General features: G+C 46.4%; 1 protein-coding gene across 1 annotated transcript; it reads right to left on the bottom strand.

Annotated features, from left to right (window-relative positions):
- Nucleotides 1–12,990: 12,990 nt before the first annotated feature.
- Nucleotides 12,991–13,671, bottom strand: Tmem187 (transmembrane protein 187). The gene is given in 4 exon segments (XM_051141956.1): nt 12,991–13,321; nt 13,323–13,342; nt 13,344–13,622; nt 13,624–13,671. Coding segments are annotated over 4 exon segments (678 nt in total).
- Between the last annotated feature and the right edge of the window lie 3,512 nt (nt 13,672–17,183).

Below are 17,183 nucleotides of genomic sequence, written 5' to 3'. Positions count from 1 at the left end.
AAAGTTCTTCTCTGACCTCCACAAATATGTTCATATGTACCCCCACAAAAATAAGTAAATGTGATTTTTAAAGATTTATTTTTGTAACTCAAATGACACCACATGCTGGCGAGGATGTGGAGAGAGAGAAACACTCCTTCATTGCTGGTGGGAATGCAAACTAGTACAACCACTTTGGAAATCTATCTGGCGCTTTCTCAGAAAAATGGGAATAGGGCTTCCTCAAGACCCAGATATCCCACTCCTTGGAATATACCCAGAAAATGCCCTACCACACAACAGGGACATATGCTCAACCATGTTCATAGCTGCTTTATACATAATAGCCAGAACATGGAAACAGCCTAAGTGTCCCTCAGTAGAAGAATGGACTAAGAAACTGTGGTACATTTACACTATGGAATACTACTCAGCTATTAAAAACAAGGAATTCCTGAAATTTGTGGACAAATGGATTGATCTAGAAATTATCATAATGAGTGAGTTCACCCAGAAGCAAAAAGAGACAAACGGTATATACTCACTTATATCAAAACACTAGTCCAAGGGATACGTACCATGAAAAACTTTACTTACCAAGAAAGTGGATCAGAGGAGAGGACATCCTATTGAGACTTTAGGCGAGAGTAGCATGGAAGAATGGGGAAATAGTAGGACCCACAGGGTCCTGGAAACCTACAAGAAGAGCTTTATGACAGGCAGATCTGGGTCCTGGGGTCCTCCTCAAACTAAGGCACCAGCCAAGGAGAATATAGGTAGTAAGCTTCGAACCCCTACCAAGACCTAGCTGACGAACAGGATATTCTCCACCGTTGAGTGGAGAGTGAGATCTGACTCGCACACAAATTCTGGTGCCCCTTTTCTGACCATGTCCCTGGGGTGGGGAGGCCTGGCAGCACTCAGAGGAAGGGTAGCAAGTTACCAAGAAGAGACTCGATATTCTAAGAGCATATATAGGGGGAGGAGGTCTCCCTCAATCACAGACATAGGGGAGGGGAGAAGGGGGGAAGTGGGAGGGAGGGAAGAATGGGAGGAAACAGGGGAAGGGCTAACAATTGAGATGTAATATGAATAAATTAATAAAATTTTTTAAAAAGATTTATTTTGTTTTAATTATGTATCTTTGTGTGTCTGTGTGTGGATATATGTACATGCCCTAGGAGGGTTTTTTGGTTTTGTTTTTGTTTTTTGTTGTTATTGTTATTTTTTTCTTGGTTTTTTGAGACAGGGTCTCTCTGTGTAGCCCTGGCTGTCCTAGACTGGCTTTGTAGACCAGGCTGGCCTCGAACTCACAGCGATCTGCCTGCCTCTGCTGGCTGAGTGCTGGGCTACCACACCTGGCTAGTTCTCCTGCTCTTATGACCTCAGGACCTGCTCTCCCATCTTGCTTGGTGTGAGAGGGCCAGGGCCGAGGAGGGGGTGGGTCTTCTTAAGGCTTTTGCTTTTGAATGGGATTATTTTTCCTATAGAAAATGAACCTGAAGGGCATTCAGCTTCTCTCAGATCACTTTCTTTGATAGTAAGTCCACTGTAAGCTGCTACCAGTGTGACTTGGGTCCCCTAATCTGGCATATAGCCACAGGAATGGTATAGGCTTGCTTAACAACTATTTTTTATTTTGGGCTCCTTAAATCCCTTTCTCCCTTCTCCACCCCAATCCCTTCCAACACCCCACCACCAGGTAGGAGAGAAAGAAGGTGAGTGGGGAGAGGGGGCGTGGTTTTCCTGAGCTGCTTCCTGCTGTTCAGGGTCCTTGGGTTCCTTGGGGCGAGTCCAGTCCTCCTTTCAGGTCGTCTCCAAGTTCTTCTCCTCCAAATGCATCAGCAGCATCCAGGAGCAGCATGGGGGAAGCACCAGCAGCCCTCTTCTTTCTCGGAGCCCCCCCCATCTCTCTCTCCCAACTGACAAACATCACCAAGTGTTGGTGGCGCACACCTGTAATCCCAGCACTTAGGGGGTAGAGGCAGGCGAATTGCTGTGAGTTTGAGGCCAGCCTGGTCTACAGGGTGAGTTCCAGGACAGCCAGGGCTGTTACACAGAGAAACCCTGTCTCAGGGGGGAAAACATGTTTACATGTCATAAACCAAACTTCCAGAACAGAGTGGAGTGGCTCTCCTCCTCACAAGAAGCAGAAGCAGGATAGGAAGGCCTGCCTTAGTATGTACATTTTTTTTTTTATACACAGTCTTACTATGTAGCTCTGGCTGTCCTGGAGCTCACTCTGTAAACTAGACTGGCTTCCTGCCTCTGCCTTTCCAATGCTGGAACTAAAGGCATGCCTGGCTTACTGTACACTTTTAGTGGACTCTAACAGGGGAGGACATCCTGTTGGGACTCTAGGTGAGAAAAATATAGGAGGTAGGGAAATAGATGGATCCAGAGGGTCCTAGAAACCTACAAGAAGAACACTATGATGGGCGGATCTGGGCCCAAGAGTTCTGCTGGATCTATGGCACCAACCAAGGACAATACGTGCAGTCATCATCAAACCCCTACCCAGATCTACCCAAGGGACAGGACATTCTCCACAGTTAAGTGGAGACTGGGGACTGACTTTCATATGAACTCTGGTGCCCCATATTTGGCCATGTCCCCTTGATGGGGAGAGGCCCGATGGCACTCGGAGGAAGGATAGCCGACTACCACGAAAAAACTTGATACCCTAGCATCATATTCAAGGGGAGGAGGTCCCCCTTAGTCACAGTCATAGGGAAGGGGAGTGGGGTGAAAGCGGGAGGGAGGGAGGAATGGAAGAATGCATGGGATGGGATAGCAAGTGAGATATAATATGAATTATTTTATTTTTCAATAAAAAATGTATTTAAATTTAAAAAAAGTTAGGTTGTCAGGCTTGGCAACAGGCACTTTTACCTAGCAGGCCATATCACTACTTAATCTTAACATTTAAAAAAAAAAAAAAAAAAAGGTAGTTAATAGGACTGGGGAGTTAGCCCAGTGGTAGAAGGTATGCTTAGAATTCACAAGACCACCGGACATGGTGACACACACCTTTAATCTCAGCACTGGGGAGGTGGAGGCAGGTGTATTGCTGTGAGTTCAAGGCCAGCCTGGTCTACAAAGTGAGTTCAGGACAGCCAGGGCTACACAGAGAAACCCTGTCTCAAAAAAAGAAAGAAAGAAAATAATTCATAAGGCCCTAGGTTCACCACTCAGTGCTGTAGTTAAATACACACAGCATGAACTTGCCATCCTAACCCTTGGGAGTGTGAATACAGTTTTGGTGGCCTGAATTATATTCAGAGTGCCATGCAGTCATCACCACCACCTAAAGAGTATTTTCATCTGTTCTTTTTTCTTTTCTTTCTTTCTTTTCTTTTTTTCTTTTTTTTTTTTTTTTTTTAAGGTTTTTGAGGCAGGCCCTTAGTCTTTTGTCCAGTCTGCTCTCAAACTCACTATGAAGTCCAAGCTGGCCTTAAACTCATGGCAGTCCTCCTACCTCAGCCTCCTGAGCACCAAAGTCTAGGTGTGAGTCAGCACTCCCAACTTGATCTCTTCCACCTTGCGAAACTGAAACCCTGCCCATCAAGCACTAATTCTCCCCTTCTCTCCTTCCAGCCTCTGCCTCCTAGCACTGTGTGTGTCTCAATCTGAGTAATGTAGGGATCTCCAGAATTAGCACCTGAACAGTATTTGTCCTTTTTTTTAAATGTTTGTTTATTATTATGTATACAGTGCTCTGCCTGTATGTACATCTGCAGGTAGAGGAGGGCATCAGTCACATTATGGATGGCTGTGAGCCACCATGTGGTTGCTGGGAATTGAACTCACGATCTCTGGAAGAGCAGCCAGTACTCTTAACCACTGAGCCATCTCTCCAGCCTCCCATATTTGTCCTTTTGCGCCTGGCTTATTTCACTGAGGGTAGTGTCCTTAAGGGTCATCCCCATTGTGAGAAGCCACAGCCTTAAAAGCATGGAGAAGAACTTGTTCAGGAAACTCTTCAGAGGGATTGCTATATCATGTGGCACACCTATTTAATTTTTTTATCTATTTAATTTTTGAGGCAATCTTGATTTAAAGCTGAGAAAGTGAAATAAAAACAAAAGACAACCGAGCATTATGGAACACACCTTTAATCCCAGTACTTGGGAGGCAGAGGCAAGCAGTTCTCTGTGAGTTTGAGGCCAGCCTGGTCTACAAAGTAAGTCTAGGACAGCCAAGGGTACATAGAAAAACCCTGTCTCGAAAAAACCAAAAACAATAAAAAAAAAAAAAAAAAAAAAGAACAAAAGAAAATGTGAAGTCACCCCCACCAGCTCAGTTACATGGTAAATCCTGTTGATGCACCAGGGCAGTCACTTCAGTAAGCCCTTTGGGAAGAGGTCTGGCATCTTTTGTGCAAACCTACGTGTTCTCCTGGCCCCCATAAGCACCAAGTAGGCAGGGGAGTGCGCTCAGAGGTGCTGCTTGAACAGCAGTGGCAAAAAAGAAAAAAGAAAAAAAGATACAGATATGATGGACACCAATTACAGTCCTGAAGTTTCCATTACCCGGGGGAAAGGGGGAAGGTGGGGGAGGTGGACTGGCTCTCTGTGGGCTCCCTGTGGGAGAGCAAGATTGAGTGCCTACTGAATCTGTTACTGTCCATGTCTTTCTTTCTTTAAAAATTTGTTTATTTTGAGACAGGGTCTCATGTCTCATAGGCTAGCCTCCAACTAATTGAGTATGTAGCTGATTATGACCTTGAACTTCTGGTCCTCCTGTCTCTATGTCTACTTCTGATTTATTTGATGATAGAGATAGAACCCATGGCTTTGTGCATAAGGATTCAAGTCTGTACTGGCTAGTTTTATGTCAACTTGATACAAGTGAAAGTCATCAAAGAGGACATAGCCTCAATTGAGAAAATGCCTCCATAACATCAGGCTGTGGTGTGGTGGCACACGCCTTTAATCCCAGCAGTTGGGAGGCAGAGGCAGGATGATTGCTGTGAGTGTGAGGCCAGCCTGGTCTAAAGAGTGAGTCCAGGACAGCCAAGACAACACGGAGAAAACCTGGAGAGAGAGAGAGAGAGAGAGAGAGAGAGAGAGAGAGAGAGAGAGAGAGAGAGAGAGAGAGAAAGGCAGGCTGTGGGCAAGCGTGTAGGGCATTTTCTTAATCAGTGGTTGATGGAAGAGTTTCCAGCCCCTTATGGGTGGTGCCATGCCTAGGCTGGTGGTTCTGGATTCTGTAAGAGAGCAGGCTGAGCAAACCATGGGGAGTAAGCCAGTAAGTCAGTAAGCAGCACCCTCCATGGCCTCTGCATCAGCTCCTGCCTCCAGGTTCCTGTCCTCTGTGGGTTCCTGTCCTGACTTCCTTCAGTGATGGGCAGCGCTGTGGTAATGAAAGCCAATTCAACCCTGTCCTCCCCAGCTTGCTTTGGTCAGGGTGTTTCTTCACAGCGACTGTATCCTGAGACAGTGTCTTTCAGGGAAAGGGATCTGAACTAGCTGAGGTCATGGCAACTGCAGACAAACTGGCTGAGAGACCCTAGTAGAAGTCAGGCAAGGGAAGCATAGATAGAAGAGGTCAGGACTGTGGAGAGAAACAGAGAGCAAAGATCAAAAGAATAGGTGGAAATGGAAGAAACTACCAGAAAAAAAATACAAGAAGATAAAAAAGACTAGGTCTGCCACCACACCCACCAGGCCTGTGACTCTCTAGACCCACAAAAGCCCAGTACTGGCATCAAGATGGCCACAAGCCTGCTAGCTACAGTCACATATCACCTAAAATGAAGGAGTGTAAAAAAGATCAAAACTGAGGAGCCTGGGCTGAAACTGCCTTATTTATATTATCCAGGGTTTCTACCATTAGAGACCTTCAAAGGGAGAGCAAAGCCTTACTTCCCTAGTAGAGGTGCCTGGCTTAAAGGGCAGAAGCATCTCACTTGTTCTTCCAGGCTGCGGTGCAGTGTGGACCCATTGCCTTCTCCTGTGGAACATGATCTCAAGACGGTGATATTGACCTTTTTGAAGCAATTACTCTTTGAGAATCATTGTTTGGGTGCTGAGATGGGACCTACAGCCTCCTACTGAGCATACTCCGTGCAGAGAGTTCGGCCCTGAGAATAACTATATTTTTTTTTTAAAGATTTGTTCCTATTACTTTCTTTAGATATCTTTATTTTTATCTGATGTGTGTGTAGTGAGAATTTTGTAATTTTGGTTTCTTTAAAAAAAAAAAAAAACAGCAATATTGGGCTGGAGAGATGGCTCAGAGGTTAAGAGCACTGACTGCTCTTCCAGAGGTCCTGAGTTCAATTCCCAGCACCCACATGGTGGTTCACACCTGTCTGAAGCCATTTCTGGTGTGCAGATGTACATGCAGACAAAATACCCATATATATAAACAAATAAATATATATATTTAAAAACACAGCAATACTATGGGATATGTTTTGCTTTAATCCCAGATGTGGAGATATAGGGCTGCCTCCCAGCAGGCAACTATGATTTGTCTCAGGGGCATACTTTTGCCAGCTGCAGATAGCTTTTGCGACTGCATGATGTTTGGAATTCTGGGACGAGGCTGGCCCTGAATTCACAGAGATCTGCTGCCCCTGCCTCCTGAGCACTGGGATTAAAGGTGTACGCCATCACACCCAGCTGGGATTTTCTTTATAACAACGCTCAGAAGCCCCTGTATGTGCCTTAAGATTGTGTGCATGCCAGTCTACCGTGAATGACATGTGTGAAGAGGTGGCCAGGACCCTGGAAGTCATTACATTCTTCTCTGTACTTTCCTATTTGGTTAACTTACTTGCTCTACGAGTCTGGATCACAGCAGAAACAATCAAACATTTTTTGTTGTTGTTGTTTTTTGAGACAGGGTTTCTCTGTGTAGCTTTGGCTGTCCTGGACTCACTTTGTAGACCAGGCTGGCCTCGAACTCACAGTGATCTGCCTGCCTCTGCCTCCTAGAGTGTTGGAATTACAGGCGTGTACCTCCACACTCAGTTTTGTTTTTCAGTTCTAAGAAAACATCTTGCAACGTGGTCCTGGTGGTCTCAAATTCTCGTTTCAAATTCTCCTGAGGGCTGGGATTCCAAGCATGTGTGCTATCATGCCCAGCTAAGAAAACATTTATTTCCCTGGAGAGAAAATATTCAGCACTAATACCTAAAAGCATTTTCTAGACAATGATTTTTGGCCCCTGGTAGACACCTGGCCTTCTGATGCTCTGGGCTGTGACTTTACAGGCAAGTTTAAGCTCTCTAGTTTCAGTTTCTTATTCTGTCAAGTAAGGAATTGGTGCAGATGTCTTCTGAGATCTCCCTCCACTAGCTTAGGAACCTCTAAATATTAGGTCAAAGATGGGCGAGGTCCTGTCTGGCAACCAACCATTGTCTCTCCAGCTGTAGAGATGCTACAAGGAACAGCAAGACTGAGAGCAGCAGTCACAAGGATTCAGCAGCAACCCTTCCCTCCAACAGAGCTTAGCCCTGTGGAGGCGCTGTGGATGGAGGCCTGAAGATGAGGGAAGCCTGGCCAGAAGCTTTCTCCACCTCTTTTGGGACCTTCTGGTCCTAGGCCAAGGCTGATTGAGGGATTGTGAGGGACCAGTTCTAGCAGCTGGGACAGGCCTCCTGGCTTAAGAGGAATGAAGCAAGCTTCACACGGCTAAAGCAGATCACAGTTAGACAAACTCCATTCAAAATGGTGGGGGGAGGTTGCTTTAAAATGTGTGCAAATGACATTTCCTAGGCCCTGGTATACCAGGAGCCCTCTCAGCTTCTGCTCAGCCTGCATAGGCTCTAGGGCTTCTGGCTGTTTGAATTGGCTTGCTGGTTTCTTGGTTTTTCGAGACAGGGTTTCTCTGTGTAGCCCTGGCTGTCCTGGACTCTCTCTGTAGACCAGGCTGGCCTCGAACTCACAGAGATCCGCCTGCCTCTGCCTCCCGAGTGCTGGGATTAAAGGTGTGTGCCACCACCACCCAGTTGACACTGAAGAATTTTTAAATGTCTCATGAAACCTGCATATAATCTGGAGACCAGAGAAAAGGGGGGTGACTAAGACCTCTCCCTTTCCCCCTTCTGTAGCCACACCCTCTCAGGCTTCCAGAGTAGTTAAGGCACCACGTCCACTCAGTAGTTCTGTGAAACTGTCTTGAGTCACCCAAATCTCAGCATGCTGCCTTTTTCTGGTGAGGACTCTGCCTGACACAGGAGTTAAATAAAAACCAGAACTTTCTCAGAATTATTGAATACATATTAGCAAAAATGAAAACTAGAATGAAATAGTCGTTTGTAGCTTCTGTTTGCTACTTTATGGGTTTTTCTTTCTTCCACCCTTCTCTGCCCTTTTCTTCTACCCCTTCAACCCCCTAACACTAGATATGAGAGAAAAAAAGCGTAGAGAGGAAAGGAAAGAGATCCCTGAATAAAGTCATGGGCCAGAAAGTGGGTGACATTATCATTCAACTGCGTCCTGCTGATTAGAAGCACTTGAGTTCCTTGGGGCAAGCTTGAAACTATCTGCAGCTGGCAAAACCACACCTCTGCTAGAGCATGTGGCAAATTATAGTCGGCTGCTACGAAGCAGCCCCGTATCCCCACACCTGGGGTTAAAACAAAAACATATTGCTGTGTTTTTCAAAGAACCCAAAATTCCAAAATCGTCACTACAGTGGTACTTGTGCTCTGTCCTTGTGTGCCCCCACACAAAGTAAAAAAAACCCTGTAGGCCAAGATCTCATATGCAGCTCAAAGGTGTGGAATGGATGCGACCTTACAGTTCTCAGCAGACAACTTTTGACAGGGGTTCTTGGATCCTAGATGAAGAGCTCAATCCACAAAGATTTAGGGTCCCACACCATCAAGGAGGCAAAACTTCACCCTCCCCAAGATCTGAGATGGGGTGGTTTTCTGGAGGTGCCCACAGCTGTCCTTTTCTAGGGCACAACTTAAAAAAAAAACTGTAGGTCATGGGCTGGAGAGATGGCTCAGTGGTTAAGAGCATATACTTTTTTTTTTTTTTTTTGGCTATTTAATTTATTTTAATGGTAAAGTTCTTATGACAGCAAAACAAGGTGGTGTATGATCTCTACGCGCCTCTGTCCAGCCACCTTTGACATAGAACGGTGCGTTCATTCCATGTCCACTTCTGCCACAGGTGCCCCTGCACAGTCTATCCTGGCGCAGGACCAGAGGAGTTCACTAGCACTCACATCAAGCAGCTCACAGCTGCCTATAACTCCAGCCCTAGGAGATCTGGTAGATTTCTGAGCTCCTGTAAGTGTGTGAGTGTGTCCACACACACACAAAGTAATATTTAAAAAAAAAACTAGGTCACAATCTCATATGGAGTTGATGAAGGAGAGAAACCTGCTCTTTAGGATCCCAAGTGTGGGATCGAACGCTCTAGTGAGAGAACAGGTGATGTTAATTCACTAGAAGAGCAACCACCTCGTGCAGGAGCTTAATTGCTACCAGATGAAAACGATTCTGTGAACAGACTCTGGGAGGAGATATAGAAATGAGCCCAGAACTGGTGGCTGCGCGGATTGGAGACTTGGCATAGATTTGGCTGTTCATCGCCGCCCTTCAAGACACTCCTAGAGAAAACCACCTGAGGGAAGGCTTCAGAGCTCAGGCTCCTGCTGAGGCTCTGGGGTCTGGTTACCCCAGGTTCCAGTGGAAGAAATCCTGCAGCTCCTGACCAGAGAATCTTTCCTCGGAACTGATATCCTTAAGGTTTTGTTACTGTGTTCATTAATCCTCATTTCCTACTGTTTTGGTTAATCGGGTTATAATTTATGTAGACTCTGTCAATAAGTTGTTAATAAAATATTTTGGTTAAGAAAATTGAGTCTACAAGGTAACTAACTGAATGTGGCAATCTCGAAAAAAAATGACAACAATAAAAGATTTTTCAACATATTCAGTGACCAGGCACAGTGGCACACATCCATAATCCTAGTACTTGGAAGGTGGAAACAGGAGATCAGAGCCCAGCAGTGGTGGCGCACGCCTTTAATCCCAGCACTCGGGAGGCAGAGGCAGGCGGATCGCTGTGAGTTCGAGGCCAGCCTGGTCTACAAAGTGAGTCCAGGATGGCCAAGGCTACACAGAGAAACCCTGTCTCGAAACCCTTCCCCCCCCCAAAAAAAAACAAAAAAAAATTTTTATATATAACCCCCAAAAATATTTAGAATAAATTTATTATTTATCAATACATGTTTGATTTGTGCCAAAGCCCAACAACCTGAGTTTTCTCCCTAGGACCCATCATGATCACATAGCAAGAGAAAATGACTCCCACAAGTTGTCCTCTGACCTCCATGCATGCCGTGACAAACACATATAAATGTGTAATTTTTAAGAAAATCTGCATTATAGTCTAGATGTGTTTTAGGTGAAAGATGGTGAGATGGGCAAAAAGAGAATTGATATGCGACTGCCAGAAAAACTTTGCTTTCAGTTGGCAAGGCCAGTACTATACCTTTACCTCAAGGATATGTTAACTCTCCTGCTGCCCTGTGTTATAACACAGAAGGGATTTTTTTTTTTCGAGACAGGGTTTCTCTGTGTAGCCTTGGCCATCCTGGACTCACTTTGTAGACCAGGCTGGCCTTGAACTCACAGCGATCCACCTGCCTCTGCCTCCCGGGTGCTGGGATTAAAGGCGTGCGCCACCATGCCCGGCTAGAAGGGATTTTTTGTTTGTTTGTTTTTTGAGACAGCATTTCTCTATATAATAGCCCTGGCGGTCCTGGGCTCACTTTATAGACCAGGCTGGCCTCAAACTCACAGAGTTCCACTGGCCTCTGCCTCCCAAGTGCTGGGATTAAACCAGGCCAGGCCATGGATGCTATCTTTTTCTTTTTTAAAGATTTATTTATTTATTATGTATACAGTGTTCTGTATCGCATATACACCTGCAGGCCAGAAGAGGACACCAGATCTCATTACAGATAGCTGTGAGCCACCATGTAGTTGCTGAGAATTGAGCTCAGGACCTTTGGAAGAGCAGGCAGTGCTCTTAACCTCTGAGCCATCTCTCTGGCCCCATAGAAGGGAATCGTGATTGTTTGTCTCTTCCACAAAATATCATACTGGTGCATTATATAGAGGACATTATGCTGATTGGACCAAGTAAGCAACCACTTTGAAGACATTGGTAGCACATATGTGGATCAGAGGATGGGAAATAAATTCAGCCAAAATTCAAAGACTGTCTACCTGTCTACCTCAGTGAAATTTTTAGGAGTCCAGTAGTGTGGGGCATGCAGAGATATTCCTTCTAAGGTGAAGGTAGGTTATTGCACCTGGCCCCTCCCAACATCAAGAAAGAAGCGCAGTGTTTAGTGGGCACTGGAGACAGCACATTCTTCACTTGGGTGTGTTACTCTGGCCCATAGACCAAGCATCCCTCAAAGCTGCCAACTTTGAGTAGAGCATGGAACAAAAGGTTTTCAACAGGTCCAAGGCTGCTGTGAATGATGTCTACCACTTGGACCATATGATCCAGCAGACCGGATTGTACTTGAGGTGTCAGTGATAGATAGGGATGCTGTTTGGAGCCCTTGGCAGGCCCTGTAGGTGAATCACAGAAGAGACCTTTGGGATTCTGCAACAAGGCTCTACCATCACCTGAAGACAAGTCTCCTCCCTTTGAAAGACAACTCTTAGCTTGCTATTAGGCCTTAGTGGAAACTGAACGTTTGACAATGGGCCACCAAGTTACCATGTGACCTGAAATGCCCATAATGAGCTAGTTGATATTGGGCCCACCAAGTCATAAGAGCACAGCAGCAATCCATTATCAGAAGTGGTACATATGTCATTAGGCCCAAGCAGGTCCTGAAGGCACAAGCAAATTTACATGAAGAAGTTGCCCAAATGTTTGTACTCCGGTTACAATGCTATCTATAGCCTCATGGGGTGTTCTCTAAGATCGACCGAGTAAGGAAGAAAGACGAGGACCTGGTTTACTGATGGTTCTGCACATTATGCAGGCACCACCCACTTCTGGGACAACCCTCAAGGGAAATCTTCACAGTAGGCAGAACTTTGAGCAGTACAAATGGTCATACGGTTTGTTTAGAAGAAGAAATGGCCAGGTGTGCAACTGTTGACTGACTCACAGACTGTAGCCAATGGACTGGCTGGCTGGTCACTTGGAATGAACAAGATTGAAAAATTGGTGAGAGCCAGGCAGTGGTGGCGCACGCCTCTAATCCCAGCACTTGGAAGGCAGAGGCAGGTGGATCAGCTGTGAGTTCGAGGCCAGCCTGGTCTACAAAGTAAGTCCAGGACAGTCAAGGTTACACAGAGAAACCCTGTCTCGAAAAAGAAAAAGAAAAAGAGAAAAATTGGTGAGAAAGACTTCGGGTAAGATGTATGTGGATAGATCTCTCCAAATGGGCACAGGATGGGAGATACTGTGCGCATCAATGATTAAGTAGATAGGCTGGATGGCCCACTGTGTGCACAGTCAGCCTATTTCCTGGTTTCTCTCTGTCATTGCCCAATGGGCACATAAAGAAAGTGGCCATGGTGGCAGAGATGGGGATTATGCATGGGCTCAACAACATGGACGCCCACTCACCAAGGCTGACCTGGGTACAGCTGCTGCTGAGTGTCATATCTGCCCACAGCAGAGACAAACACTGAGCCCCAGATATGGTACTATTCCCCAGGGTGACCAGCCAGCCACCTGGTGACAGGCTGACTACACGGGACCTTTCCTCTGTGGAAAGAACAATGCTTTGCCCTTACTGGAATAGATACTTGTGACCAAAGTCAAACAAAGGTTGCAAAGCTCCTTCAGAAAAACAACTCTATAGATAACAGAAGACAATCACTGTTTCTCCAGTGATTTCTTCAGGGCCAAAGTACTTCTAGAAAACAACTGGCCATTCTGGTGTTTACCCTAGCTACAGTGGAAAACAGCTGCTTCACTCTGATGTTTGCTCTAGATCTAAAGATTCAACTAGAATTTCACCACAGCTAGGCGTGGTCTACTCCCACTTTAGCACATTGTCTCTTTAGGACAGTCTTGGCCATTTGTTTAAGTTTGTCAGAAACAAAAATGCAAAGTGGAGCTGGAGAACATGACAGACCTTAGACCAGAAGTGGCCCGTGAGTTGCTGGGTCGGATGCTACTGTAAAAGCTGATGGTCACACAGCTTGAGAACTTCAGAACCCAGGCAAGAGAGCAGGTCCAAAGCTCAGGAGGTGGCTACGGAGATACCACCGTTCTGCTTGTGGGTGCACAAGGCTTCTCGAATAGCTGCTACTTCATGAGCACCCAATGCTACCCCAAAGCCCTGTGCCTTGTCCTCAAGGTTGTAACTTGATAGAGACAGACACTCAACACAGCAACAACCAGGGCCTCCAGTCCTCTCTGGGGGAAGCACTAGGCCACTAGCCATGCAAAAGTGGGCAAAGGAGCCATGGCAGTGGGGTATGTCTGGATGCAGGCCCACGGCCACAAAACAGGACCATAGACCAAGGCCATGCTGCCAAAGACATCCGTCAGGTAATTAGCCCTCTGCAGCTCTATGGGACAGCCAGGGGTGCTTGCATTTCTTTAAAGCCAGTACACTCCCAGGAGCATGGAGGCCATGTTTATAATTGAGTTGAAGGCCATGGGCAGGCTGGCCACTGGTGCTTCAGCACAAGTACTCATAGGCCGCTTCTACAAAGAGGCTGTTGAAAATACCCATGTACCTAGTAGCCATACAGAGGCAGATGGTCACAACCAAGTAGAAGAGGGCCTGCTCTCACTTTGGCTTCATTTTTGATGGGGGCAGAGAGAATCTAAGAATGGCAGATTCATTCAGAAACCAAATAAAGGCCCCTGAAAAGTACAATCAGCCTCCCTAGCTGAGCACACAAGAAATCTCTGTGATTTCTGTAGATGCTGTGACCTTGTCTACAGTGACAGCAGCAGGCTGGATGAAGGCAGGAGTCCTCCTGATTGGATGCCATGAGAAGGCCTGGTAGAGCCAGGCGTGGTGGCGCACGCCTCTAATCCCAGCACTTGGGAGGCAGAGGCAGGTGGATCGCTGTGAGTTCGAGGCCAGCCTGGACTACAAAGTGAGTCCAGGACAGCCAAGGCTACACAGAGAAACCCTGTCTTGAAAAACCAAAAGAGAGAGAGAGAGAGAGAGAGAGAGAGAGAGAGAGAGAGAGAGAGAGAGAAGGCCTGGTGTGCCTTTTTCTCTATGGTCACAAAAAGAATGTGGTTAGAAAAAACATCCAAAGCCAGGCATGGTGGCACATACCTTTAATCCCAACACTCAGGAGGCAGAGGCAGGTGGATCTCTGTGAGTTCCAAGCCAGCCTGGTGTACAAAGGGAGTCCAGGACAGCCAAGGCTACACAGAGAAACCCTGTCTCAAAAAATCAAAAAATGAACCTTGAAGCTGGGTGTGGTGGCCCACACTTTCATCCCAGCCACTCGGGAAGGCAGAAGCAGACACATCTCTTTGAGTTTGAGGCCAACTTGTAAAATGAGTCCAGGATAGCCAGGGCTGTTACACAGAGAAACCCTATCTCGACACACCCCCTGCCCCCATACACACCAAAAGTAAAAAATAAAAACCCCTACATTTTCCCAATTCTCACTCAGCTTCAAGTTCCACCAACAGTTTTCACACACACACACACACACACACACACACACACACACACACACACACACACACACACGGTAAATAAAACAGTGTTCACAGTGTGTTCATTTTCTAGTTCACAGCCCTTTAGCAGCCTCTGGAAGTTTCTATTTCCTGAGGGCTTTGGATCTGTCTCTCCTGGTGCCTAAGCTGTTCTTTTTCATCTATAGACTAGAAAAACCCTGCTCAATGTACTAGTTGCTTTAAAATGTGTGCAATGACATTTCCTAGGTCTACATTACAAATTAGAAGTCTTCCCTTTTGGTGGGATTCCAGATATAGGCATTTCCAGGCTGGTCCCAAGGACTTAAAAAAAAAAACAAATAAACAAACCAGGCCAGGTGTGGTGGCACACGCCTGTAATCCTAGCACTCGGGAGGCAGAGGCAGGCAGATTTCTGTGAGTTCGAGGCCAGCCTGGTCTACAAAGTGAGTCTAGGACAGCCAAGGCTACCCAGAGAAACCCTGTCTCAAAAAACAAAAACAAATACACAGAAACCCTGTCTCGAAAAACCAAACAAACAAAAAAAACATTGGGTGAAGTCTGAGTTTGGGAATCTGGACCAAATTAAAGCAGGACAATGAGGATTTCCCCTCCTGCCCTATGAAAAGGACTCAAGCCATAAATGACCTTCCACTTCCTGCAGTCACACAGCCACAGAAGCAGAGGCAACTGTGCAGGGGTGGTTTCACTTTTTGAGACAGTGACTATGTACCTCTGGCTCTCCTGGAACCCCTGAAACTGCCTCTCTACCTCCTTAGTGCTGAGATTAAAGGTGTACTTTTTTGTTTGTTTGTTTGTTTGAAGACAGGGTTTCTCTGTGTAGCCTTGGCTGCCCTGGAACTCACTTTGTACACTAGGCTGGTCTCAAACTCACAGATCCGTCTGCCTCTGCCTCCTGAGTGCTGGGATTAAAAGTGTGCGCTACCATTGCCTGGCTAAAGGCATACTTATTTAGTTTTTTAAAATTTATTAAATTTATGTGTGTGTGTATTCTTATGTGTACACACACATGTAGAGGCCAGAGGAACAACTTGCAGAAGTCAGTTCTCTCCTCCCATTAGGTGTGTCTCAGGGATGTATTTAATTCAGGGGTCATCAAGCTTGATGGCAAGTGCTTTTACTTGCTAAATCATAAATCATCTCACGGGTTGTTAGTTTTTCTTTTTTGAGACAGGGTCTCACTATGTGTCCTTGATTGGCCTGAGACTGGATATGTAGACCAGACTGACCTCATGATCACAGCTGTCTGCTTGTCTTTGCTTTGCCTCAGAGTGCTAAGTCCTTGTTTTTGTTTTTAATCCTTTATTATTCCTTGACACTTCCATACTTGTATACAATGCTCTCAAGTCCATCGCTCCTTGCTTTTTTTTTTCTCCGAGACAGGGTCTCTCTGTGTGGCCTTGGCTGGCCTGGACTCACTTTGTAGACTAGGCTGGCCTGGAACTCACAGCGATCCTCCTGCCTCTGCTTCTGCCTCCCAACTGCTGGGATTAAAGGCAAGTGCCACCTTGCTTTTTTTGGGAGGGGGAGTTTTACATTATAGCCCAAGCTGACTTAATAAAAACTTACTCCTGCTTCTACCTGCCAAGTGTTGAGATAAGAGGCAAGACCCACCACTCCCAGAGACAAATGAATTAGCATTGAAGAGAGAGTAAGCTCAACTCAACACTCTGAAAATGACACACAGCCGATCACAGCCAAGAGGGCAGAGATGAGGGAGGACGGACACAAAGAGAGGCCCTTAAGTTCTAATGCCGAGCTCTGTGCATTCCAGGCCTAGCTTTCTCTCAGCCATGTGACCAGAACCAATTTGCTCACCAATAAAATGTGGAAATTAGCTTTGAGTAAGAAGAGACCAGCTGGGTGTGGTGGCACACGCCTTTAATCCCAGCACTCGAGAGGCAGGTGGATTGCTGTGAGTTCGAGGCCAGCCTAGTCTACAAAGGGAGTCCAGGACAGTCAAGGCTACACAGAGAAACCCTGTCTTGGGGGGAAAAAAAAGAGACCAGCAGGCCGGGCAGTGGTGGTCCATGCCTTTAATCCCAGCACTTGGGAGGCAGAGGCAGGTAGATCGCTGTGAGTTCGAGGCCAGCCTGGTCTACAAAGTGAGTCCAGACAGCCAGGGCTACATAAAGAGACCCTGTCTTGGGGGGAAAAGAAGAAGAAGAAGAAGAAGAAGAAGAAGAAGAAGAAGAAGAAGAGGAGGAGGAGGAGGAGGAGGAGGAGGAGGAGGAGGAGGAGGAGGAAGAAGAAGAAGAAGAGACCAGCAAGCCAGGTGGTGGCGGCGCTACACAGAGAAACCCTGTCTCGGAAAAAGAGAGAGAGAGAGAGAGAGAGAGAGAGAGAGAGAGAGAGAGAGAGAGAGAGAGAGTAATGGAACCTGGGACAGGTTGCAACTGGGGCATGGCATAGGGAGATGTTGGCTGCCCTTGTGAGACACTGAAAGCTCTGAGGCTTTAGGTAACTAACTGACAGATCAGTTGTGCATTTGAGCAAGCTGACCCTTCTCTTGAGCTGGGCGGTGGTGGCTCACACCTTTAATCCCAGCACTTGGGAAAC

Source organism: Acomys russatus, chromosome X, assembly GCF_903995435.1.
Source record: "Acomys russatus chromosome X, mAcoRus1.1, whole genome shotgun sequence".
NCBI lineage: Eukaryota > Metazoa > Chordata > Mammalia > Rodentia > Muridae > Acomys > Acomys russatus.
The sequence above is the reverse complement of the archived record's forward strand: the minus strand, read 5'-3'. Positions and strand labels throughout refer to the sequence as shown.